Source organism: Oryctolagus cuniculus, chromosome 15, assembly GCF_964237555.1.
Source record: "Oryctolagus cuniculus chromosome 15, mOryCun1.1, whole genome shotgun sequence".
In the NCBI taxonomy this organism is placed as follows: Eukaryota; Metazoa; Chordata; class Mammalia; order Lagomorpha; family Leporidae; genus Oryctolagus; species Oryctolagus cuniculus.
In genome coordinates, this window is record NC_091446.1 from 63,531,924 (window position 1) to 63,558,905 (window position 26,982).

Consider the following 26,982-nt stretch of genomic DNA (forward strand, 5'->3'; position numbering starts at 1 on the left):
GGCTGATGTATCACACTGCTCTGCACGCAGCGGAGACAAGCTGCTGAAACGCACCCACTTGGCCCCTTTCCTGATACTTCCTTAGCTTCGGGTCTGCACTAGACAGAGGAAGTTACCTACCCGCCAGCGCTGAGGGAACTGGGACGGGGAGCTGTGGAGCCGCTCAACGCAGGCAGCATTCACTGACTTCCGTATCCACGCAGCACCTGCCACCATCAGGAGGCTACAAGTGCCTCCACAAGAAGCTCTGGAACAACTGCAGAACTCCATTATTTGAGTTATTTTTGGAGGTAAATTCTTAAATTATTTTTTAATGATTTCTTTATTTGAAAGTCAGTGTTATACAGAGAGAGGAGAAGCAGAGAGAGAGAGAGAGAGAGACAGACAGACAGAGAGAGAGACAGACAGAGAGAGAGAGAAAGTTTCCATCCGCTGGTTCACTCCCCAATTGGCCTCAATGGCTGGAGCTGCGCCAATCCAAAGCCAGGAGCCAGGAGCTTCTTCCAGGTCTCCCATGTGGGTGCAGGGGCCCAAGGACTTGGGCCACCCTCTACTGCTTTCCCAGGCTACAGCAGAGAGCTGGATCAGAAGAGGAGCAGCTGGGACTCGAACCGGCGCTGATATGGGATGCCAGCACTGCAGGCAGCAGTTTCACCCATTATGCCACAGCGCCAGCCCCTCGAGTATAAATTATATCATTTTCAAAAATCAATTATAAAAGCACATTTAAGGTTTGATGTGATCCTTCCTATTACTAGTCTTTCTGCTTTTCTCCTAGAGTGTGAACACTGAACAGCATTCTTATGGATAACTGGAATTTGGCTGTAATTTTTCAAACTGTTTCAACTCAGTCAGGGGGGTGGAAAAGGTGTGATCAGTGCATCAGAATCTCAGGGAAAGAAGGAAGAGCAGATAAAAGTGGAAAACATGGTTTAAAAACAAACTAGAGGGCCGGCACTGTGGTGTAGTTGGTAAAGCCGCTGCCTGCAGCACTACCGCAGCCATATGGGACTGGTTCAAGACCTGGCTGGCTGCTCCACTTTCCATCCAGCTCCCTGTTAATGTGCCTGAGAAGGCAGAGAAAGATGGCCCAAGGGTTCGGACCCTTGACCCATGTGGAAGACCCAAAGGAAGCTCCTGGCTCTTGGCTTTGGCCTGGCCCAGCTCCGGCTGTTATGGCTATTTGGGGAGTCAACCAGCGGATGGAAGCTCACTCTGTAATTCTGCCTTTTAAGTAAATAAAATAAATCTTTAAAAACAAGACAAAGTAGCACTTTCTTCCAATGTTTTCTGGTGTTTTTAGTCACAGTACGTAATGGAAATTTCAAACAGTAGTAAAGTAGGGCATCTATTGAAACAAAAGAAGAGGTTGAAAAATACCCACATAAAGAGAATATTTTAAAATATCAAGAAATTAAAAACCTCATTTTTTGTGTCCAGACATAAGTATATATACACATTGATGCAGCTGATGAATGTTTTGAATTGAACAGAACCAACAGCCAATTAACCTCAAATGTACTTAATTCAACACACATGGAGAAAATACTGAAAATACTAATACTCTTAAAGAGCTGTGTCCAGGGACCAAATAGCATGAAGGTCTAAAAGTGGAAAAGTAAACTCATCATTCCCCAAACACAGGAAGATCCCTTTCCAACTTCAGGCATACATATTCTGACATTTTGTGTTTCCAGCTGTTGGTATTCATAAACTTTGATAGAAAGGCTTACATATTATTCCCCAATCCTCCCATCCCCCATCACCTTCTAGTGTCTTTCACACATTAACAAAACCGGGGAGATCTGCTCAGGCTGAGAACCACTCAGCCCCCGGAACCTCTTCCCTCCGCCGGGGCATCCAAAGGCATCTAAGCTTTTCAATTTAGACGTTGTTGGCTCCCTGTTCCAGAGTCTCATTACTCCTTGACATTTTCACAGAATGTGTTATTACCTACCTGCTGTCACTGATAAGGTTCAAACCAATCAGGCTGCACAGCAGGAGGGAGATGAATGAATGCCTATAGCACAGGCCCGCCTGAGTGTATACATGCTAGATCTCCTGAAGTCTCAGGACCACCTACCTCTAGCTTGAGAACATCATGCTGAAGTTTACGCTGAAATTCGAGGAAGTTCTTGATTGTCAGTTTCCCCTTGAGATCAGCTCCAAAAAAGTAGGTTGTGAGGGCTGAACACAAGCCAGACTTGAGGGTGTTACCAGTGGTAGAGCGGTCCCGGTGGCGCATCCCCATGCTGGTTTGGGAGCGAATGATGCTCTGGACCTAAAACAGAGTCAAACCCCCATCCAGAAAAACATTACAAAGTGAAAGAATATAGAAAAGTAAGAATAACAACTCTTATTTACTATTTGCCTACACGGTTTAAACAGTACAGTGTAAACATGAAGGATTCTATGGCAGAGACTGGCCAGCTGTTTCCCTAACTCATTTCCTCTTCTTCCTGGGTACCAGCAGACTTTATTACACAGTCTGCTCTGTGATGATATATGGTTACAGAGCCCAGTTCTAGCCACCAGAATGCAAGTGGAAGTCATATGTCACGTTAGGCCTTGCCCATACAAACCATCTAAGTATGGTTCTCCAAGCTCTTTCTATCTGGGAAGCCACATGAGGCTGGCAGAATCACAAGATGTAAAGAGCCTCGGTCCCTGAATGAATGCTTGGAGACTGTTTATCCATCGCTCATTTTAAACTTTATGGGGGTGAATAAACAAATTCCTATTGTGTTTTGCTACTGAAATGCTAAAGGTGTTTTATAAACAGTTTAAATCATGTATTTGTCCAAGAATTTTACCTCATCAGTAATCTATTTCATTAAATGCAATGCCCTTGGAAAGCCAAAACACTGTGGCAGAAAATGGCCTACATGAAAGATCTCTGTGAATGAGATCCCAGCGGAAAGAAAGGGGCATCAAAGAAGGAGGTAACTTTCTCTGAAGGGAGGAGAGAACTTCCACTTTGCTTTTGGCCTTATCTAAATACTGACGGAATCTGTGGACTCAAAAGTTTTCCACAGCCTTGGCAGCTCATGACAAGAGCCTCACGTGATCACTGACGTCATAAACAAGAGGGTCAATTGTTAAATCAACAACAGGAGTCACTGTGCACTTGCTCCCCATGGAGGACTTCTGTCCTTAATGAGTTGTACTATGAGAATTAACGGTAAAACTAGTCTTCAAACTGTACTTTATGTTTTGTGTGTCTGTGTGGGTGCAAACTATTAAAATCTTTACTTAATAAAGAGTTGGCCTTCTGTATATAAAGCTAATTAAAATGAATCTCAATGAAGAATGGGATGGGAGAGGGAGTGGGGGTGGGAGGGTGGGTATTGTTCGGAAAAACTGCTATATTCCATAATCTATACCTATGAAATTTATATTTATTAAATAAAAACAGTCTTTAGAAAACAACATTTCCAAGAAATAAAGATGAGGAAATAAAAAAAAATGCAATGCTCTTATATGTTCCTAATTTGTTGAGTAATCGTTGAGCATATAATAGTATGATGAAGTAGAAAGAGCAAAAGCCTTGTGGTCAGGAAAGACCTTTTCAAATGCAGAAATTACTGGTCATGTCTACATGGGCAAGCTACTCAGCCCTTCTGACTCAGTTTCTTTTGATAAAATGGGAACAGAACTTTTTGTATTAACGGGGTGGTTGTGAGAATGAGAGATAATGCATGTATGCTAATATCCTTAAAGAGTCTTCCATGGAAAGAACATTCAACAAATCACAGTTGTTATTACCATTTTGATTAGGCACATCATCATATATCACTCTGATTTAAGCAAAACCCATCACTGCCTTTCAGACTAACATAACGCTGAGATCCCATTAATAAAGATCAATGGTACACTATACTGTTAAAATGTTAAGAATTTCCTTCCCACAAGAACATTATATTAATTATAAGAATAAGAGAGCAAGGAGATATTTCAAAATTTTTTTTTTTAACTTTTATTTAGTAAATATAAATTTCCAAAGTACAGCTTATGGATTACAATGGCTTTTTCCCCCCCCATAACTTCCCTCCCACCCACAACCCTCCCATCTCCCACTCCCTCTCCCATTCCATTCACATCAAGATTCATTTTCAATTATCTTTATAAACAGAAGTTCAATTTAGTATATATTAAGTAAAGATTTCATCAGTTTGCCCCCACACAGAATACAAAGTGCAAAATACTGTTTGAGTACTAGTCATAGCATTAATTCACATTGAACCACACATTAAGGACAGAGATCCTACATGAGGAATAGGTGCACAGTGACTCCTGTTGTTGACTTAACAAATTAACACTCTTGTTTGAGGTGTCAGCAATCTCCCCAGGCTCTAGTCATGAGTTGCCAAGACCATGGAAGGCCCCTGAGCTCGCTGACTTTGATCTTGTTTCGACAAGGCCACAAAGTGGAAGTTCTCTCCTCCCTTCAGAGAAAGGTACCTCCTTCTTTGATGGCCCATTCTTTCTACTGGGATCTCACTTGCAGAGATCTTTCATTTAGGTGTTTGTTTTTGTTTTTTTTTTTTTTTTTTTTTTTGCCAGAATATCTTGGCTTTCCATGCCTATAATACACTCATAGGCTCTTCAGCCAGATCTGAATATCTTAAGGGCTGATTCTGAGGCCAGAGTTCTTATTAGGCCATCTGCCATTCTATGGGTCTGCTGTGTATCCCGTTTCCCATGTTGGGTTGTTCTCTCCCTTTTTAATTCTATCAGTTAGTATTAGCAGACACTAGTCTTGTTTATGTGATCCCTTTGACTCTTAGACCTATCATTATGATCAATTGTGAACTGAAATTGATCACTTGGAATAGTGAGATGGCATTGGTACCTGCCACCTTGATGGGACTGAATTGGAATCCCCTGGCACGTTTCTAACTCTACCATTTGGGGCAAGTCAGCTTGAGCATGTCCCAAATTGTACATCTTCTCCCTCTCTTAATCCCACTCTTATATTTAACAGAAATCACTTTTCCGTTAAATTTAAACACCTAAGAATAATTGTGTGTTAATTACAGAGTTCAACCAATAGTATTAAGTAGAACAAAAAAATACTAAAAGGGATAAAGTATTAAGTTGTACATCATCAGTCAGGACAAGGGCTGATCAAGTCACTGTTTCTCATTGTGTCCATTTCACTTCAACAGGTTTCCTTTTAGGTGCTCGGTTAGTTGTCACTGATCAGGGAGAACATATGATATTTGTCCCTTTGGGACTGGCTTATTTCACTCAGCATGATGTTTTCCAGATTCCTCCATTTTGTTGCAAATGATCAGATTTCATTGTTTTTTACTGCTGTATAGTATTCTATAGAGTACATGTTCCATAACTTCTTTGGATAAAGAGTTATGGCATATTCTTTTTAAAATCTTTTAAGTTCCTCATATTAATGGTTACCATTTAAAAATGTATTTAGTTATTGTCAGAGATGGGGGCGGGGAGAGAGAATGCGAGAGACAGAGACAAAGACAGGACTCTCACTCACCAGTTTAATCCTCAAATAACCACAAATGGCAAGTGCTAAGCCAGGTCAAAGCCAGGAGCTGGGAACTCAATTTAAGTCTCCAAGTGGGAGGCAGGGACCCAATTATTTGGGCCATAATCTGTTGCCTTTTTGGGTCTGCATCAGCAGGAAGCAGGAACTGGAAATGGAGCCAGGGACTCTGATACGGGGTGCAAGCATCCCAACAAATGTTTTAACTTCTAGGCCAAATCGTGCCCCAATTTTGGGATAATCTTTTTTTTTTTTTAAATTTTATGTATTTATTTGAGACGTAGCACCACAGAGAGGGAGAGACAGAGATCTTCCATTCACTGGTTCACTCCCTAAATGGCTGCCAGTGGCTGGAGCTGGGCCCATCTGAAGCCAGGAGCCAGAAGCTTCCCCTGGGTCTCCCACACCAGTGTAGGGGTCCAAGTAGTTGGGCCATCCTTCACTGGCCATCAGCAGGGAGCTGGATTGGAAGTGGTGCAGCTGTACATGAAGTGGTACCAATATGGGATGGCGGTGATGCAAGCAGAGGCTTTACCCACTATGCCATAGTGCTGGCCTAAGGAAGCTTTTTTTTTTTTTTTTTTTAAAGGATTTATGTGTTTATTTGAAAGACAGTGTTACAAAGTGAAGGACACACACACACACACAGAGATAGAGAGAGAATTTTTTTTCACTGTTTACTCTTCAAATGGCCATAATGGCTTGGGCTGTGCCAGGCCGAAGCCAGGAGCCAGGAGCTTCTTCGAGGTCTCCCACATGGGTGCAGGGGTCCAGGGACTTGGGCCATCTTCTGCTGTTTTCCCAGGTACACTAGCAGTAAGCTAGACTGGAAGTAGAGTGGCCAGGACAGGAACCAGTGCCCATGTGGGATGCTGGCACTGAAGGCTGCAGCTTAACCCCTGTGTCACAATGCTGGTCCCATTTTGGGATATTCTTATAGCAAAAGTTCTAAAGGAAGCAGTGAAGTATACCTAAAAGAATGTGGGTTTTGAAGTGTCAAAGGTGAAAAGAGTTAGAGATGAAGGCTTTGCAATGAACAATCTACTGTAGGCAGTATCTCAGTAAGAATGCACCATCATTCTGTAGGTCAAACTGTGCGCTATGAAGAACAAACAACTCTGGCTCTACAGGATGGAACAATAAAACTGAAAGACACTTCACGGGCAATCTGGAGACATGGGGTCTGATTTTGATATTCTGTAGTGAAAGCAGAATTGAGGCAGGTTTGAGCCTTTATTTTTCCACAGGAAAAATGCAAAGTTACAGTATATTATCTCTAAGGCTTCATATAACCTAAGTTATTATCATAAATAGTGTAGCTATGACTTTCTTCCTGGGGTCATTTTATATCAATGTAAATAAAATTAGTTGATGTTTATGTCTCATGCATGTGAAGACTTCCAAGACAGGTATACAATGAAATTTACAGTTATTTAAATTGAAGATCTCAAGACTTTAAGTTGAAATACAAGAAAATCAGAAGCTAAGATTAGAATGTACCCCATCCCTCTCCCCCATATTCATGTGCTGAAATTAGGTTGGCAATGTGGCAGCAGTAATAACGAGGGAAATTTGACAAAAGTTCATGACATGACAGTATCTGGAGGTGACACATCTGGGAGGTCATTAGGATTAGATCAGGTGATGAGGGTGGGGCCCCCAGGATGGCATTAGTGGCTTTGTAAGAAGACACCGGGGCCAGCAAGCTTACTCTTTCTCACTATGTGATGCCCCTGCCACGCTAGGAAGCAGCAAGCAGGCTCTCAACCAGATACCAGCACCTTAACCCTGGACTTCTCAGCCTCCAGAACTGTGATAAATAAACCTCTATTTTAAAGTAGAGGGAGAGGGAGAGGGAGGGAGAGGGAGGGAGAGGGAGAGGGAGAGGGAGGGAGAGGGAGAGGGAGAGGGAGAGGGAGGGAGAGGGAGAGGGAGAGGGAGAGGGAGAGGGAGGGAGAGGGAGGGAGAGGGAGAGGGAGAGGGAGAGGGAGAGGGAGAGAGAGGGAGAGGGAGAGGGAGGGAGAGGGAGAGGGAGGGATGGAGAATGAGAGAGAGAATGAGAGAGAGAGAGGGAGTATATCTTCTGGAGCCAGCACTATGGCGTGGCAGGTTAAGCTGCTGTTCGCAGTGCTGGCATCCCATATGGACACTGGCTCAAACCCTGGCTGTTCCACTTCCAATCCAGTTCACAGCTAATGTGCCTAGGAAAGCACTGGAAGATGGCCCAGGTACTTGGGCCCCTGCTACTCATGTGGGAAACTCAGATGAAGCTCCTGGATCCTGATTTTGGCCTGGCCCAGCCCTGGCTGTTACAGTGATTTGGGGAGTGAACCAGGTTGTGTGTCTCTGTAATTCTTTCAAATAAATAATCTTAAGAGAGAGAGAGAGAGAGAGAGAGAGAAAATCTTCCATTTGCTGCTTCACTCCCTAAATGCCCACAACAGCCAAAGCTGAGTGAGGCTGAAGCCAGGAATTCCGTCCGCATCTCCCACGTGAGTGGCAGAGACCCGAGTGCATGAGCCGTCATCTACTGCTTCCCAAGTTGTGCACTAGTAAGAAGCTGTATGGAAAGCAGAGGTGGGATGCAATTATAAGCACTCCAAAATGAGATACTGGTATCACAAGTGGCAGTTTAACCTGTTGTGTCAACACCTGCTCCAAACCTTTACTCTTTTCAGATTACTGGTCTCAGATATTCTGTTAGAGTGACAGAAAATGGACAGAGACATCAGAACAAAGCTTCTTCTATTTGAGGGCAATGCATAATTCATTTACCCACCAGGGTGTGAGAACTGAAGAACTTTCTAATACTAGTGAACTGGTATTGAGCATCAGTGTCAAGACTGGCCAGGGCCGGCGCCGCGGCTCACTAGGCTAATCCTCCGCCTAGCGGCGCCGGCACACCGGGTTCTAGTCCCGGTCGGGGCGCCGGATTCTGTCCCGGTTGCCCCTCTTCCAGGCCAGCCCTCTGCTGTGGCCAGGGAGTGCAGTGAAGGATGGCCCAGGTGCTTGGGCCCTGCACCCCATGGGAGACCAGGAAAAGCACCTGGCTCCTGGCTCCTGCCATCGGATCAGCGCGGTGCGCCGGCTGCAGCGCGCCGGCCGAGGCGGCCATTGGAGGGTAAACCAATGGCAAAGGAAGACCTTTCTCTCTGTCTCTCTCTCTCACTGTCCACTCTGCCTGTCAAAAAAAAAAAAAAAAAAAAAAAAAAGGACTGGCCAGGATATAAATCTTTGCCTGTGGCTGTAAATAGTGCAGCTGACATCCTTCCTATGGCAGCATTTTAAAGTCTTTCTTCCATAGAAAATGTGCATATTAGCAGCAAAAGTGCAAGGCCAAGTTAGAGAGAGAGAGTGTGTGTGTGTGTGTGTGTGTGTGACAGAGAAAAAGGAGTGTTTTTAGCAAAATAGGCTACTGTGACAGCACCTTCATTAACAATTATTCACAGCACAGTCCAAACACTGTCCCATTTATGTGTAAACCATTAATGCCTACAAGTGTCCTTTCATTTCATTGAAAACCTTTTCAAACAGCATACATCGATAGTGGGTATTTAGCTCAGTGGTTAAGATGATCATGTCCCGCACTGGAGAACTCAGTTTCAATTCCTGCCTCTGGCTCCTGACACCAGTTTCCCATGTGTGCAGTCCCTGTGGGATAGTGCGGTAGCTCAAATTATTGGGTGCCAGCCACTCATGTGGGAGACCTGGATTGTGTTCCTGGCTAGCGGCTTTGGCCCTGGCTGTTGCAAGCATTTGGAGAATAAACCAACAGATGGAAGTGCTTGCTCTTGCACTCGCTCTCTCCCCATCATCTCAAATGTTTAAATATGAAAAAATTTAAGTATCACTTAAGTTTCCGCAAGTATACATGTGTGTGGGGAAGGAAGGCACAATTACAATTTTTCAGATGGCAAATATTTTCATCAAACATATTTAGAAACCTTTTGTTAAGGGCATCACATGAAATTCACTCCAATCAGTTCAACTAGTCATAAAACTTCTTTCTGTATGCCATATGCTATGGAGAAAGCCATGAGAAATAGAAAACAGTTCTGAAATAAAATTCCATTCCATTTCTTCTGTCACACAACTGATACTTAGCACTTGTCAGATGACATCTTCATACTAAAAACTGTTTTGGTCATGGCTTTGAAGTAAATGCAGTATAAGCAATTATGAGATTCTTTTTTAAAAACCTATTTCTTGCTAAGTTAACTCTGTTTTACGATTCACTTTAAAATGGGTAAAGGAAAGAAATCTCTGATAGAAAGGTCAGAGAGAACTCGCGCTTAGTACTTGCAGCTGATTAGCGCTTTCTAGTAATCGGTGCTTATGTGTCATCAAAGTGCTTTTGGGAGCAGAAGCTTGGAAAAGTGACTCTGTACTGGTCTGCGGGATGGGCACTCGGCCTAGCTGTTACACACATAGTTTGTGTCAGGCGACACTAACTTTAAGGAGAGTGATGATGAAATGTTCTGAGGTCTTCATTGTGGTTCCATTTAACTTTTGATAAACCTGATGAGTGAGCTGCAATCCCACTGATCGCCCACATGGGAAATCACAACAAAGTTGTATATGAAAGCCTATCGTATTTTCAAATTAATAAATCAGCATATTTCCTAAGAATGGAATATGTAGAAAAATGATGCAGAGAAACATCCAAGGAGAGCTGTTTATTCAAATGCCACCTTATAGGGGCTGGCGCTATAGCCTAGTGGGTAAAGCTGCTGCATGCAATGCCGGCATCCCATATGGCCACTGGCTTGTGTCCTGGCTGCTCCGCTTCTGATCCGGCTCCCTGCTGATGGCCTGGGAAAAGCAGCAGAAGATGACCCAAGTGCCTGGGCCCCTGCCACCCATGCGGGAGACCCAGAAGAGGTTCTGGCTCCTGGCTTTGGCCTGGCCCAGCCCTGGCCCTTGTGGCCAATTGGAGAGTGAACCATCTAATGGAAGATTTCTCTGTCTCTCCCTCTCTCTGTAACTCTTTCAAATAAGTAAATCAATCAATCTATTTTTTTTTTTAAAGAGCCACCTTGTAATAATAATTTTTTAAAATGTTTGTTTTCATCTACTTGAAAGGCAGGGAGAGAGAGAGAGAGAGAGAGAGGGAGACAGAGAGAGGGAGGGAGGGAGGGAGGACAGGTTAATCAATCATCTGCTGCTTTACTCCTGAAATGCCTGAAAAAGGCAGGGCTAGGCCAGGCTGAAGGCAAGAGCATGAACTTCATCCAGGTCTCCCATGCAGGAAGCAAGGGTCCAAGAACTTGAGTCATCATTTGCTGCTTCCAGGATGTATTAGTAGCCAGCTGGACTGGAGGTAAAGGAGCCAGGGCTCAAACTGGCAGCCTGATATGGGATGAGATTCCCAAAGGGTGGCTTAACCCACTGCACCACCATGCCCACTCCCATAATTATTTTTTGGTTTTCTTCTCTGTGATCAATAATACAAGTTATACCAGCTTAACAAGGCTAGTTAACCAAGAGATCATATTAAACAAAGTTAGCACTCCCTGCCCTCACAAGTAAACAGAATAGGAAAGCGATGGCTCCAATGCAGTCAGCAAGTCAGCAGCAATGCTAACAGCAAAGTGCATGCGCCCTAAATTGAAACCTAATGTCCACAATAGGAGTAGGGAATTTAAGAAGTTTTGCTCCTGAGGGGTATCTTTTTTTTTAAGATTTATTTCTTTATTTATTTTAAAAGCAGAGTTACAGCGAGGCAGAGAGAGAGACAGAGAGAGAGACAGAGAGAGAGAGAGGTCTTCCATCCGCTGGTTCACTCCTAAGATGGCTGCAATGGCTGGAGCTGTGCTGATCCGAAGCCAGGAGCCAGGAGCTTCCTCCAGGTCTCTCATGCAGGTGCAGGGGCCCAAGGACTTGAGCCATCCTCCACTGCTATCCCAGGCATAACAGAGAGCTGGATCGGAAGTGGAGCAGCCAGCACTTGAACCAGCGTGCCTATATAGGATATACTGCAGGCAGTGGCTTTACCCACTACGCCATAGCACCAACCCCTGAGGGTATCTTAAAACCACGTTTATTCTTTTTGTATTTGCTTTTTCTTCACCTTTCCTTGTACCCTGCCCTTTTATTTCTTTCCCTCTTGCTTTTAGGTTCACTGGAAGCCTTCTCTTAGCATTTAATACTTGAAAGTCCTTAATCTACTTCTGGTAATGTCAGTAGTTCCTCTCCAGCCAATCTGTCCTAAAATGACCACTGTATACTAGATGAAAGACATCAATACTCACTGAAGACACTGCTGAAAGATCATGGGCAGATGGGAGTTGAGCTGAGAAATGGTACTGGATGAATTTCTTACTGTAGATCACTTTCAGCCCGGAAGTCCCCAGTATGTGTCTTACAAGAATTACTGACAGGGGCCTACATTATGGCACAGCAGGAAAAGCCACTGCCTGCAAAGCTGGCATCTCATATGGGCACTGGTTTGAGTCCTAGCTGCTCCATTTCAGATCCAATCTCCTGTTAATGTGCTTGGGAAAGCTGTAGAAGATGGCCCAAGTGCCTGGGTTCCTGCCACTCATATAGGAGACTCAGATAGGGTTCTAGGCTCTTGGCTTTGGCCTGGCCCAGCTCTGGACATCTGGGGAGTGAACCAGTGGATGGAAGACCTCTCTCTCTGTCTCTTCCTCTCTCCCTGTAACTTTGCCTTTCAAATAAATAAATAAATGTTTTTTTTTTTTTTGACAGGCAGAGTTAGAATAAATAAATCTTTTTTTTTTTTTTTAAAAGAAAGAATTACCTAAAACTACAGTAAGAACCCTTTGGTTTTTTTGATTTGAAAAACTACACAATAGAATTTGAAGCAATATAGCCACAATAAGTGAGGGGGAAATCCCCAGAAGAAGAAAGCTTCACGGGTTCAATTTCTACATCCAGCTCTGGCTCTGACTCTAGCTTCTTACAAACGCATACCCTGGGAGGCAGCAGATGACAGACGGCTCAAGTGCTTGGGTCCCTGCCGTACACATGTGAGACCAGGACTGAATTCTGGGATCCTGGCTTTGGCCTGGCCTGGTCCTGGCTGTTGCAGCAGGCCTCTAGAGAGTAAATCAGCAGATGGAAAATCTCTTTTCAGTTCTTTCCATGTTTTTTAAAAATAATTTTTTAAAAAATTATTTATTTACTTATTTGAAAGGCAGAGTTAGAGAGAGAGAGAGAATCTTTCATCTGCTGGTTCACTCCTCAAATAGCCACAATGACTGGAGCTGAGCCAATTTGAAGCCAGGAGCCAGGAGTTTCATATGGGTCTCTCATGTGGGTAGCAGAGATCCAAATACTTGGGCCATTTTCCACTGCTTTTCCCAGATGCATTAGCAGGGAGTTGGATAGAAAATGAAACAGTGGGACCCAAACCAGTGCCAATATGGGATGCTGGCATTGCAAGATGGCAGTTCAATCCCCTATGTCACAGCACTGGCTCTGGTCTTTCAAATAAAATGAAAATAAATAAATAAAAACAATTGAAAGCCAGATATAAGAAACCAGAATTCTTAAGAAAATTTTAAAAAATTTCATCCCAAGGAAGGTAGCAACATGGAACACAGGAATAAAAATAAAAATTGGAAATCAAATAGTAAAAGTAATACGTTTAAATCCAACCAAATCAACAATTATGTTAAATGTTAATGGACTGAACACACCAATTAAAAGTCAGATATTATAAAAATGGGTAAAAAAGCAAAACTCACTTGGGTTCTTAAAGACTGTTTATAAAAGATTTACTTTAGAGTAAGGGAAAAGAGATGACTATAGACTAAGTTAGAAATCAGTAGTAACATAGGTTAAAAAACACACAAACCAAATATCTGAAAATTAAAAGAAATACTTCTAAATACATAGATTAAAAAGGAAGTCACAGGAAATATAAAGTATTTAAAAATGACAGATAATAAAAATACTAGATATCAATGAATGGGATGGGAGAAGGAGTGGGAGATGGGATGGTTGCGGGTGGGAGGGAGGTTATGGGGGAAAAAAGCTGCTATAATCCAAAAGTTGTACTTTGGGAATTTATATTTATTAAATAAAAGTTAAAAAAAAAACCTAGATATCAAAATTTGTGAGACTACTGCAATAGTACAGGGAGAAATATGCATCCTTACATTCAAATTAGAAAATTTTCAAATCAATGTACCATTTTAAGAGTTTTAAAATGTAAACTCAAAGTAAGTGGAAGTAAAAAAATAAAAGTAAAATATCAACTAATTAGAAAAACACAGGAACCATAGGAAAACTAACAAAATCAAGTGTAGTTCATTGAAAATATCAACAAAATTGATAAATCCCACAACTGATGGGATAAACAAAAGGAAGGGGAACTATCATTACCAGGAATGAAGAAGTAGTTATCATTACAGATCACAATACCATCAAAAAATAATTAGGGAACATTATGACAACATTATGCTAATAAACAATTCACATGTGAGTCTAACTTGATGGACTGAAAAGATACTCAGGCAAACCCACAGGAAGGCAAAAGAGGTATTCTAAGGACTCATGAACCAAAGGATAAATTCCGTAACAAAAAACTAGTTTCCTAAGTTAAAAAGAACCTGAGGTACTGCAATTCTCATTTCAGGGCTACAAATAAGACTGCCATAGTTCAAAGTAGTATATCACCAATACAGAATGAGAAAAAAATGGAAGGTAAATTAAAAAAAGAGCAAAGTAAGTTAGTTCTATGTATTTATCTTTAATATTTGTTTGGAGGGCAGAGAGGGGCAGACAGAGGGGGAGTGGGGAACGCATTCTCTGGCTCACTCCCCACATGCCTGCAAAGGCCTCCAGAGCTGGGAGCTGAAACTCAACCCAGGTCTCCCACATGAGTGCAGGAAGCCAATCCTTTGCGCCATCACTACTGTTTCTCAAGGTCTGCATTAGCACGAAGCTGGAGATAGGAGGAGAAGCAGGTATCAAACCCAGGCACTCTGATACCAGGCATGAGTCTCTTTAACCATCAGGTCAACTGGCCACCTCTTTCTAATTATCCAGGGTCTCATGTAATACCAGTAAATTATAGAATTATGGGAAGTGAAAATACTAGGGAGATTTATTACAAATACAAAGAAGCATCTCTGGGTGTTACGAAGTGTCTCTCTGTGCTGTTTCTTACTTTAAAGATATTATGTTCAAGGTACTTCCCTGTCTGGTGGAATATTTGCCCTTTTCTTCATTTAGAAACTGAGGATATTGCTTTCTCCTACATACATTTTTTTTCTTTCAGTTTTGAAACCACTTCTGGCAATCATAACAACTGAAACTGAAGAGGTATCATGCTTCTCCAAAGGCAGAATTTCTATTTCTAATCTCTTCTGAAAATTCAGAAGAAACTGTACACATTCATGGCTGGAAGCTACTCTAGTCAAGGCATGGTATCATTTTTCTTTCTCTTACAGAATCACTTAAGAAAATTATGTAATTCTTCCTTGTATTCTGCAAGTGCCTGGCTCAGAGGAGCTTTTCTTATAAATGCTGAATGAGTATATGACTGAACAGTCACACTTTGGCCTCCTAGTAGAAGCACTGTAATCTAATTCATGTCGCAGAATCAGAACTACTCTGGGGGCTGGCGCTCTGGCATAGTAGGTAAAGTCGCCGCCTGCAATGCCAGCATCCCATATGGGTGCCTGTTTGAGTCCTGGCTGCTCTACTTCAGACCCAGCTCTCTGCTATGGCCTGAGAAAACAGTAGAAGATGGCCCAAGTGCTTGGGCCCCTATACCCATGTGGGAGACCCAGAAGAAGCTCCTGGCTCCTGGCTTCTTCAGCTGCTGTGGCAAATTGGGGAGTGAACCAGCAGATGAAAGATCTCTCTCTGCCTCTCCTTCTCTCTCTGTGTAACTCTTTTGAATAAATAAATCTTAAAAAAAAAAAAAAAACTACTTTGACCTTGCAACCCATCTTTTCAAAGACTGTTGAGATATTAGGTACTTCAAAAACTGGAACAGCCGCTGAGCAATAGGCTGAGGGTAAACGAACTCCAAGGCATGTGAAGATGCATTTTAAATACTAATGTATTTAATAGAATTCTCTAGGACAACTTGCCTGTTCAAACTCCTCCATGTCTACTTCTCCATCTCCATTCAAGTCAAACATCTTGAAGGCAATTTCAAAATTTCTCTGAGGAGCTGCAAGTAAAAGGGGAGAAAGGAAGACAGGAATGAGGGAAAAGAAAAATATTTAGACGTCTTCGACCAAAAAGAAATGAACACTAACATGTAAGCGATACTGTATTTATCTTCTAGATCAACCTTTTAGTAACACTTCTTAAAACTCAAAGAGAATTTTACTGGGGCCAGCAAAAACAGCACTTCATCTTTGTGTTTCTATACTATTTTTCTTAAAATTTTCAGTTTTGCTCCCCACCCTCCCACCCCCCAAACATTTATTTATTTCATTGAAAGGCAGAGCCACAGAAAGAGGCAGAGATCTATTCATTAGTTCACTCCCCAAATGGCCACAACAGCCAGGGCTGGGCCAGGCTGAAGCTGGGCAGTCTGGAACTCCAACCAGGTCTCCCACGTGGGTGGCAGGGGCCCAAGCACTTCGGCCACCTTCTACTGTTTTCCCAGACACATCAGCAGGGAGCTGGAACTGAAGTAGAGCAGCCAAGACTTGCATCAGCCCTCTGAAATGGGATGCTGGGAGTTGCAAGCAGCAGCTTAACCTGCTGTACCACAACACAGGTCCCCAGTTTTGCTTTGGTAGCTACGATCCTCTGAGCTGTGTCACATTAATATTGCTGCTCTGTTGCGTACATCCTCGTATTATTTATCCAGGCAAGACAGTCTGAGATAACACTGCTGCAAAGAAGCTGAAATTTGAAGGCTTTGTCTTGCCTTTAGAACAAGCTGACTTCCTACTTTGTTCTTTCTAGTCTCTCCATTGTCAGGTCAGGAGATCTGTGCATGTCATTCTGCCAGCAGTGATGATGGAAAGCTGTTTCCTTGCGGGTTTACTCATTATCCTTGCAGCTTTGCAGCAAGGCAGAAGAGCATTCCATAGGTGATTCGGCCCCCTGTTTCAATCATGTCAGCTGTACATACAAGTCATGAATAAAGTATACCTAACTGTTAAAATTAAGCTGAGGTCTAAAAAACAAAATGAAAAATGCAAAGCTTGACAAGATGATTTATTTTCTTTCCCTTAAATGAATGTTGAAAACTCCTCATTACTTTTTTAGTGTTCTTAGATCAATCAAAATATAATCTAGGTCCTGGAATAAAATAAACTTAACAGGCTTCTTCCTCCCTTACCACGTTACATGTTTTGGTAAAGAAAACTACATCATTTGTTTGCTTCCTTTGATGCTTCAACTTTACACAACAGTAGAGGAAAAAAGCATCACATATACCCTAATATCACTGAATTTAATCTTAAGTAATGTAACTTTTACTAAATAAGACATAGAGATTATCTGTGAGGTAACAAAACTAAAAAGTGCTTACTATGCAAAATCATAGCATGTCTCTATTCCGATCTTGCTCAGGAATTTGTCAATAGTCATACTTTCTGGGCTTAAAAACAATCCTCACACAGATAGCCAGCTAGGCTGGTGAGTGCCTGGTTCTTAGCTGTCTGCCTCACTTTCTATTGGCTTCCAACAGGGTTGCTCTTCTTGAGGCCACAACGATTATTTTCAGGGAAGGAAGCACCTGGCAGAATTAGTTTTTTGAATACTTATGGCTACTTCTCAAACTTTTTCTACCTGTCTGAATATCATTTACTGAGGAGTTACTATGTGCCAAGCCCTGAACTAGATAATTTTAAGTTATTATCTTATTTTGTACTTGAGATGCCAAAGGTTTTCAATATAATGTTTAAACAGAGAGGAAAACTGGGGCTGACAGCAGCAAATGACTAGCTCAAATATCACAGAGCAAGTATGTGGCAGGACTGGGCACTGACTTAGTCATCACTGACACTGAAGGCAGAGACTTTTCATGATGCTCATGGCCTGCATTGTGAACGCAGAAGCACTCAGGTTAAGAAACACACTCTTCGCGCTGGGATATCTTGACCTAGAAACAGAACCGACTTGCTGCTTTCACAAGTCTCTGTAAAAGCTGATTTTCAAGTTGCTCACCTCAAGGAGAAACTCAATGTTAAAGAAACAGTGCAGAAATGATGCTCCATCACCTGATGTGGCTGTATTAACTGGGGACTCAGAGCAAACAGGGGACTCTCAGGATCTGCAGTTTGAAATTCTGCAACGAATCTCCTTAGACAGGAATGTGCTCTGCTCTTCCTCCCTGTCTCACGCTTGGCCCACTTCACTCACAGGAGTTATCTGCCTCATCTCCACAGATACTTGAGACAGTAACGATGGCAGAAAATATGAAGCCACTGAAGGGTTTTAAGCAGGGGAGTGACGCAATCGGGCCCAGAAAGGGCTTCTCTTGCTACTGTGAAGGATGGGCTGGAAAAGAAGAGCCAGTGTCAGACACCACAGAAGCTCTTGTAAATGCTGAAAATGGGAACTGAGGCGACGGCGGTGGGAACAGGGAGGAAGAAACTAATCTGAAATACCTTAAAAAGTCAAAAATTACGTAACCTAATGATTAGTTGGCTGTGAGGTTTTGCGAGGGAAAAGGGGTGACAGCACGGCTGCCTTGCACTCCTGAGCAGCCTGCATGTCATCACCTAAGAGATAAAATAGATGTGAAAGGGCTGAGACACAGAATGAGCTCAGACAGGATCTGCTGAATCCAGGAGGTCTGCAGCACACTCAGACAGAGATGTTCAGGAGACAGCTGGAAGCGTGGGCTCAGGCTCAGGACAGAGGGTTAGGCTGGGACTGAGCGGCACACACGTGGTTACGGCAAAGAGCCTGACACACACTTGCACAAGGAGAGCTGAGGGCCGAGGAGAAGGGTGAGGGAAGCCAGGATACAGGTGGACCCCAATATTTGTGGTGCAGAGAAAGGGAAGGGCTGCAGTGGCAGGGTGGAGGTGGCACTACTGCACAGGGAGGAATAGAGTCCAAGTGAACAAAATTAGGAAACAATGAGGTGCGAGCCAAGGCAGTCTGTTCCCAAACAGGAACGAAAGCAGCATTCCCTACTCCACTGACCACGGCGGTTTCACAGAACGCTTAACATCTCAGCTTTACCATTATCTGTTATTCTGTCCTGGGATTTCCTTAAAAGCATGATCCCAGATCATTTAAATGACTGAACCCCTTATTCTAGCAAATCACATTTAGTGTCTCTTCCGACAACCAAGGTTAAATTCATTTTACCGAACAACACATACCCCACACTGCTAGAGATTCTTTTTAGCCCAGAGTGGTTACTTTGGATCTGTGCTTCATATGGAGTTACTCTGAGTTGCTTTTTTTTTTTTCTTTTCTAAGATTTATTTTGTATTTACTTGAAAGGCACAGTTACAGAGAGAGGAGAGTACAGGAGAGAGCAGAGGAGGGGAGGGGAAAGGAGAGGAGAGAGGAGGAGAGGAGAGAAAGGCAAAGAGAGGAAGCCTCCATCTTCAGGCCCAGTTTCCAAATGGTTGTAATGACCTGGGCTGGGCCAGGCCAAAGCCAGAAGCCAGGAGCTTCTTTGGGTCTCCCATGAGGGTGCACAAGTACTTGGGCCATCTTTTGCTGCCCTCCCAGGGGCATCAGCAGGGAGCTGGATTCGAAGCGCAAGCAGCCAGGACTCAAACCAGGGCCCATAAGGGATGCTGGCATTGCAGGTGGAGGCCACTGTGACACTGGAGGCTGTGGCCCTGTGCTCTGCCTGCTGTGGAGGTGAGCTGGGCAGCAGCCTCACACAGTCTCACGTGGGCCTTCCCAGTCTAGTGGGGAAGGCCCTCCTAGGAGGTGGTCTCTGCCTAGTGAATCCTCACCTGCTGATTACATCAAAGCACAGGAGACAAACAAGCCGAAAACCCAGCTTGCTTTCAGTGAAGCATGCTACACAGAACACCCTGTCAGGCAATTCTTTTGTAAACTCCCCCATCTCCTCTTAAATGCAGACTTCAGGGTTATTTTTAAATTGAGCTATTCTGGAAAGTTCAAGGTATCCTGGGTATAGGTTAGCTCAAATCCAGTTTCCATAGAAAGGATCTGAGAGGAATTCTTTGGAATCTGAGGCTGCAGAGTGAATGGTGAAGGTTCCCCTTACTGAACACAGCATCAACTACTTTCTTCACAATTTCCAGAACAACCTTAATAGACACTGGAACTGAGTAAAACTGTTAGACTCTATATAAAGTTAATTACTTCACAGATTTACTTAGATTTCCATGATCATTTTTGCTACTATGATATTGAGATAGGTCTGTTTGGTTAATAATTCCTTTTTAAAATATTGTTCTATTAGAGTTGGTCTTCTGTGTATACAGTTAATTGAAAATGGATCTTAGTGGAGAATGGGACTGGGAATGGGAGAGTGAGGAGGACGAGGGTGGGAGAGTGGGTGGGAGGGCAGGTATGGTGGGAAGAATCACTATATTCCTAACGTTGTATTTATGAAATGCATGAAGTCTGCATTCCTTCAATAAAAGGCTTCTTTGGGGGGGAAATAAAAAAATAAAGGAAAAAATATATAGAGGACAACAGAAACAGTAAGCAGGAAGCTGAAACAGAGGATATCTGTATCCTGCCCAATATTGTGAATCAGGACTGCAGTGGAAAGCAGAGAAAAAAATATATTTTCTTGAGATTGAAAACAATTGTTCTATTAGTAATAATAATATCAGTAATAACCCCATGCTCTCTGAAGCACAAGTTCTTTTTACATTTCTTTAGTACTTTAAAAACTTTTATTTTTATTTGTAGTCAGATAAAAAGAGAACGATGACACTAGCTGTCATGGTTATTTCACTTACTGTTCTTTAATAGAAAATACACAGTACTAGGGCACTTATATAAATAAATAAATATTCTAAAAGACTAGGGTTCCAAACTAGGCTTTTTCAACCACATAATGAGTCACTTTATAAATTCTTTTTTTTTAGTAATACTGACAGAATGGTGCAAACCTGAACTTAATGGTTCTAAACAAGTCCTTCCTTCCTTTGATTTATTTAGTTACAGAGAAAGAGGGTGAGACACAGAGATGTTCCATCCACTGTTTCACTCCCCCAAATGGCTGTAAGAGCCAGGGCTGAGCCAGACTGCAGCCAGAAGCGTGGAACTCCATCTGGGTCTCTCACATGGTGGCAGGGACCCAAGTACTTCACCCATCTTCCACTGCTTTCCCAGGCATATCAGCAGGGGACTGGATCAGAAGTGGAGCAACTGGGACTCAAACCAGTGCTCTGCCAGTCAGCTTACCCACTGCGCTACAATGCGGGCCACAAGTTTTATTTTCTGTTGATTTGATTCTACCAAAAAATTCTTACATATACCATTTCTGTTTTAAAATGGTACCATAGGATAACAAACAATATCAGAACACTCTGAGTAAGAAAAAAAATTTTTTTTTTTTTTGACAAGCAGAGTGGACAGTGAGAGAGAGAGACAGAGAGAAAGGTCTTCCTTTTGCCGTTGGTTCACCCTCCAATGGCTGCCACGGCCGGCGCGCTGCAGCCAGCACACCGCGCTGATCCGATGGCAGGAGCCAGGTTCTTCTCCTGGTCTCCCATGGGGTGCAGGGCCCAAGCACCTGGGCCATCCTCCACTGCACTCCCGGGCCACAGCAGAGAGCTGGCCTGGAAGAGGGGCAGCCGGGACAGAATCTGGCGCCCCGACCGGGACTAGAACCTGGTGTGCAGGAGCCGCAAGGCAGAGGATTAGCCTAGTGAGCCGCGGCACCGGCCTAGAAAAAATTTTATGATCTTCTTTTCAATCACATATCCTCTTTCTGCTTATTTCTCTGTATTTATTATATATAAGCCCATGTCTCAGGCCCAAGTATTGCTGACCATATTAACTGAGCTTTTTTCTCATGCAGAGCCCAAATCTTCTCTGCGTAGCTCCTACAAACCACTGTAGTTTAATTTTTTTTAAATATGTATTTTATTTATTTGAAAGAGTTACAGAGAGAGGTAGAGACAGAGAGAGAGGTCTTCCATCTGCTGGTTCACTCCCCAGATGGCCACAACAGCTGGAGCTACGCTGATCTGAATCCAGGAGCCAGGAGCTTCCTCCGGGTCTCCCACGTGGGTGCAGGGGCCCAAGGACTTGGGCCATCTTCTACTGCTTTCCCAGGCCACAGCAGAGAGCTGGATCAGAAGAGGAGCAACCAGGACTAGAATCAGTGGGATGCTGGCGCTTCAGGCCAGGGCTGTAACCCACTGCACTACAGCGCCAGCCCCTGTAGTTTAATTTTTTTAAAAAAATATTTATTTATCTATTTGAAAGGCAGAGTTACAGAGAAACAGAGGCAGAGAGAGAGAGAGAGAGAGAGAGAGGGAGGCAGGGTAGAAGGGAGGGAAGCATCGGTCTTCCATCTGCTGGTTCATTCTCTAAATGGCTGGTATGGCTGGAGCTGGGCAGATCCGAAGCCAGGAGCCAGGAGCTTCTTCCGGGTCTCCCAAGCGCATACAGGGGCCCAAGGACTTGGGCCATCTTCCACTGCTTTCCCAGGACATAGCAGAGAGCTGGATTGTAAGTGGAGCAGCCAGGACTCGAACTGTTGCCTATATTGGATGCTGGCACCAGTGGCTTTACCTGCTATAGCACATTGGCCCCTATAGTTTAAATTTTTAGAAGAAGAAAAGCAGGTATGTGCTTCCTCACCTATATGATGGCCCTCTGAATCAACACAAACTACTATCTCTCTACTAAGGTTTTTCAGAACTTGTTTAGAGTATTAATATAGTTAACTGAGAAATGGCACACTTTCTAGAAGCAACAGGACTGTGTCTTTGCAGACTAATGGACTAGCGTTATTGTATGAAGTCCTGGCATCTTGCTTTCCACATAACACTAGGGTTGGGGAATTAGGGAGAAAACCCTGCAAGAACAGATTTCCCAAAAAGCTTCCTCGGTTCCTCTGAATGCTTCGGTGTCTGACGGCTAGGAACAGTCTGTGCCGAAGTATTGCTGTGCTTCAGGCAGAGTAGGCGAAAGTTAAGCTGCAGCTGTAGTAGCATTTCCTTGGGCTAACAACTTCGGAAGAACGGCACAAGAAACAAAAATATCTTAAGAATTATTTTAAACACACTTAAGCAATAGCAGACCAACTTGCTTTTCACTGACACAGTTAGCCTGTCAAAGTCTGGTTTCATTCCTGGTAGGAACTCTTTTAGATACTCTGGTAATCTGTTAGCTGTGTGTGTGTGTGTGTGTGTGTGTGTATGTTGGCGGGGGAGGTCCTCAGAAGCAGCATCTCTGCCAGAAGAGGCTGGCTGGATGACTCTGTTGGTGGTCGCCAGGGGGAGAAGCAAGAAGCAGGACAGCTGCTTTGCTTTGCAGTGCCTGGAGGACTTCAAAGGCCCACAGCCTTGGCTGCTTCCCATTATAGCACCTCAGATTTCCTTGTAATCAGGACATGGTGCGAGCTTTCTTCCAGAATTCTAAAGTAAAACAGAACAAGGGCAGTCATCTAGGGAGGCCACTTGGTCCTCAGATCATGAAGATGGAGCAAGTGGCTCCACTCCAGAAGACCACAGCTAGGTACAGCTGTTGCTGCAAGGCCCTCATCAGTAGCCAGAATCTCATTTTGATGGCTGGGGAGCTGAGGGTTGAGTGTAAGTCTTGCTCATCTGGCTCCTGGTCATCCACCTTCTGGTTCAAGTGTGGCTTCTGCATGGCTACTGGTGCTGGGAGGATGGCTGGGCTCCAATGTCACTTTGCGGGCTATAGGCTGACAGGCTGATTGTATTGCGAATAATTCATCCCATTGGCAACTTGCTTTCCAAGCCCTGAGGCAAAAGGGCAACTGGAATAGAGCAATTACATTATCCAAATTTAGGACTTTGTTATTATGTTTTTACTGTTTAATAAGCCAGGAGCCAGGCTTTTTGGGAAGAGACGGAGGTACCTATGAAAGGGTTGGTCCAGGAGCTTTGGAGGAGGATGGTCATGGAGGCCAGTTGTGCTCTTTTCTAGAGGGTTCTCATTTGGCAGTTGTCACCTGTAGAGCTATATTTAGGCACATGAGGCCAAGGGAGGGAATCAGATTAGTCCAACTGAGCCCTCCTAGCCCTAGGAGGCTTACTACAGGGCAGGGCTATTGCCCTACATGCTGTGCGCACAGCTCCAGTGCTGAGGCCACCCATTATAGACTGGTTGCTTCAAGGACTGGTTCCCCAACTTCACTTAAGATGCAGACTCGAAGTCTGCAGTGAATGAACGTATTGCTTGCGATGCTGTATTATTACCGTTCAGCAACTGTCAGATTCTGCCTGGATCCACCTTGTACTGCGACATTACTAAGGCCAGAAATGATCCAGCAGTAGTTAAACCACCTTGCTCATAAGTGCCCTGGAAGAGCCTTCGGTGGCCACATTTCTGCTGTGGATTGTTGATTCAGAGTATGCCACAAGTGAGCGTCACTTCTCCAATCACAGCCATGTTGTTCCTAAACAGCAGAGAGTGACAGGAGCCACCAGGCCCCTGTCCAGATGTGAAGGTGACCCTGAAGCTGTAGAAGGAGATTGGGTGGGATGCCTTAAGAAACAAAAGTAGGAAACGACTCATTTCATTTCCCACAGCCAGCTATCTGAGGCTCCCTGTTCTCAGGCCAAGACTGAGAGGTGCAGTCTCTACTATCTGAACTGGGCAAAAGAAACCATCACGCTCATGATCCCAGGATGTCAAGCCCGCTCTAGGAGGTCCCCAGGCTCTGGAATCTAAAGTTGAGAAGGGATTCAAGGGAACCATAGGAGCAGAAGCTGCGGATTTGGGGATAGGACGAGAAACAAACTTACAGGTCTCCACACTAAACTGCTCAGAAATCCAAACTGACACAGCACACAGGAGGTAGACCAAGGAGATGTCACTTTCCTTATACCTTTTGGTGAGGCCAGAAAGAATCTTGCCTCCAAGACCCTGTTCTGAGAGAAGGCTTTCTCCCACGGTGAACTGTCCAAAACAGTTCTTGCCTTCCTTCAGTTGGTCTTCGTAGCTCAGACACCTTCAGCTCTACACCTCTGAGAACTCTAGATGGCCCCCTGTCATCCGGAACCTTCAATACCACTGGCACCATTAATGTCTGAGAGTATAATGGCACTGGATTCTACTCACATGTGATCTACTCCGTGAAGCAGCCTTTGACACTAACAACAGCAGCGGCAAGCAGCACTTGGCCTACTACACTGGGAACTGCTGGGATCAGGAGTTTATCATTCTGGCACAGCAAGCCAGGCTGTTGCTGCAGGGCTGGCATTCCACATCAGAGCACTGGTTCAGAGTCCTGGCTGCTCTGCTTCTGATCCAGCTCCCTGATAATGTACCCGGGAAAGCAGTGAGGATGGCCCCAGTACCTGAGGCTCTGTCACCCATGTGGGAAAAAAAGACACAGCTCTGAGCTACTGGATTCAACCTGGACCAGCCCCAGCTGTTGCATTCATTTTGGGGAGTGACCCAGCAAATAGAAGATTTTATGTATGTGTGTGTGTGTGTGTTACCCTTCTCTTAAAAAAAAAAAAAAAAAAAAAAAAAAGAGTTCATGATTCTGCAGGTTTGTCTGGAAAGACCAGACCTGTGAAAGTTTACCAAAAGCCAAGGGTTTTTCACAGTCCTAGAATGCCTGCTTATTCTCACATCAAGCACAATGATGTGAGAGCCACGCTGGCCTACTGGGTTGTGCATAAGGATGGAACAGGACAAGACAACAATGAGGTCCTGGCTCCATAAGTTTGCTTCAGGAGTTTTCCATTTTACAGTTGGACAGCACTAACACACTGTTTCTGAGTCAGTCCTCTGCTGCTAACGGTTTTCTTCTGGAGTCTTCTCTAGTTTAAGCTGAATAAAGAAATTCTAACATTTACACCTGTGCCTAACATGAGGAATTATAAGTTCTTAAGATTCCCAGGTTAATTGTTTTAAAATATTTTTTAAAGTATATTTTAAAAATTTTATTTACTTATTGGAGAGTGGAAAAAAAAAGAGTTCCCATCTACTGGTTAATTCCCCAAATGCCCCTAACAGCTAGTCTAGGCAAGGGTAAAGTCAGGAACTTAATCCAAATCTCCCACATGAGTGTTATCCAGAAAACCATTGCTACCTTCTTTCCTTTAACAATTAGGACTTTTTGTAAAACATTATATTATAAAGTTAAGTGAAATCCAGATTGTCTCTGGTTGTGCTAAAATTACAATGAAAAACATTAACAACCTTTTGACTGTACTGCAAGTTTCAGGGTCTTACCATTTAGTGATTTAAAATGCTCAAACAAGGGTAAATTAATCAGACCACTTCCTGACTATGTTTTCTGTGGTTGTGCAGCTGCACGACAGGAGGATCACACTACATAATGTGAAACAGCATCTTGCCATTTAAATCCCTAGTTTCCCACATGATGTGCAATTTGAAATCACAAAATGGTAAGAAATTTTCATTGCTATCTTTGCGAATAAAGTCTCTAGAAAGTTCCTTGGTGGGAAACAAGACAACAAGGCAACCTGAAAGAGCTAAAATTGTAAACACATTAACCTAGTTCTTTTTAGTCTTCCTTCTTTAACAAAGAATAGAAAAAAAAAATTTCCCCAGTGAAAGGCAGATGCCAAAGATGAAGAAGAAGGAATTCTCAAATATGCAGGAGGGAAAAAATTTCCCATCAAAAAGAAGAAAGTATTAGGTTGTGTAATTCCTCCACAACACTTGAAAACTACAGCGCACAGGCCACAGAGTCCTGAGGGGAAAATAAGTGCAATCTAAGAAACCTATGAAAGCAAAGCCATCATTTCCTTATACTGGCCTTAGAGGATATGCTCTCAGACATGCAATGGCTCAAACTGTTTAATCACATACCCTTTCTAAAAAAATACTCCACCCGAAACAGAAAAGAGTCTGCAGTAAAGACTGGTGAGCTAAGGCTTGCCTGTTGGTCATCTGCTTATGTGTTATCAGTGGCTGCTTTTGGGCTGCAAGCACAGAACTGAGTACTAGTTATGAAGCCTAAAATATTTGTTATTTGGCCCTTTAAGAAAAAGTGTGCCTTCCTGCTTAAGGAAATTATTCAGTCACGAATAAGAAAAAATCAATAAAAAATAAAGAAATAGACAGGAAGATGAGACAAATTAAGAGGTGAGCAATGAATTAAGTAAGCAATAAAATCAGTCAATTAGTTAAGCTTAAATAGTGGTAATAAAGTAATAATGGCACCTGACGTTTATTAATTATTTAACCTTCCCAAACACTCTGTGACACTGGTACTATTAATATCCATTCCTTTTTTTTTTTTTTTTTAAGAGAAACTAAGGTTCAGAGTGTACCCAGGGTCATAGAGCCAGGATTCAAATTCAGTCTACTAGAGTAATGCACTCTTAGCTACTACAATGAAAATACTCATATAAAACAATAATAATAGTTCACTTCTGGAAAGTGAA

The 26,982-nt window shown here is 43.2% G+C and overlaps 1 protein-coding gene across 6 annotated transcripts in view; it reads right to left on the reverse strand.

Annotated features, from left to right (window-relative positions):
• MICU1 (mitochondrial calcium uptake 1) overlaps positions 1 to 26,982 on the reverse strand; it is a 229,765-nt gene that overhangs the window by 77,834 nt on the left and 124,949 nt on the right. For all 6 annotated transcript variants that reach the window (XM_002718431.5, XM_051823786.2, XM_070057806.1 and 3 more), the window contains 2 exons: positions 15,586 to 15,668; positions 2,084 to 2,281 (listed from right to left, as the gene is read on the reverse strand). In XM_002718431.5, the coding sequence (XP_002718477.1) occupies positions 2,084 to 2,281; positions 15,586 to 15,668 (281 nt within the window). The remainder of the gene's footprint in view (positions 1 to 2,083; positions 2,282 to 15,585; positions 15,669 to 26,982) is intronic.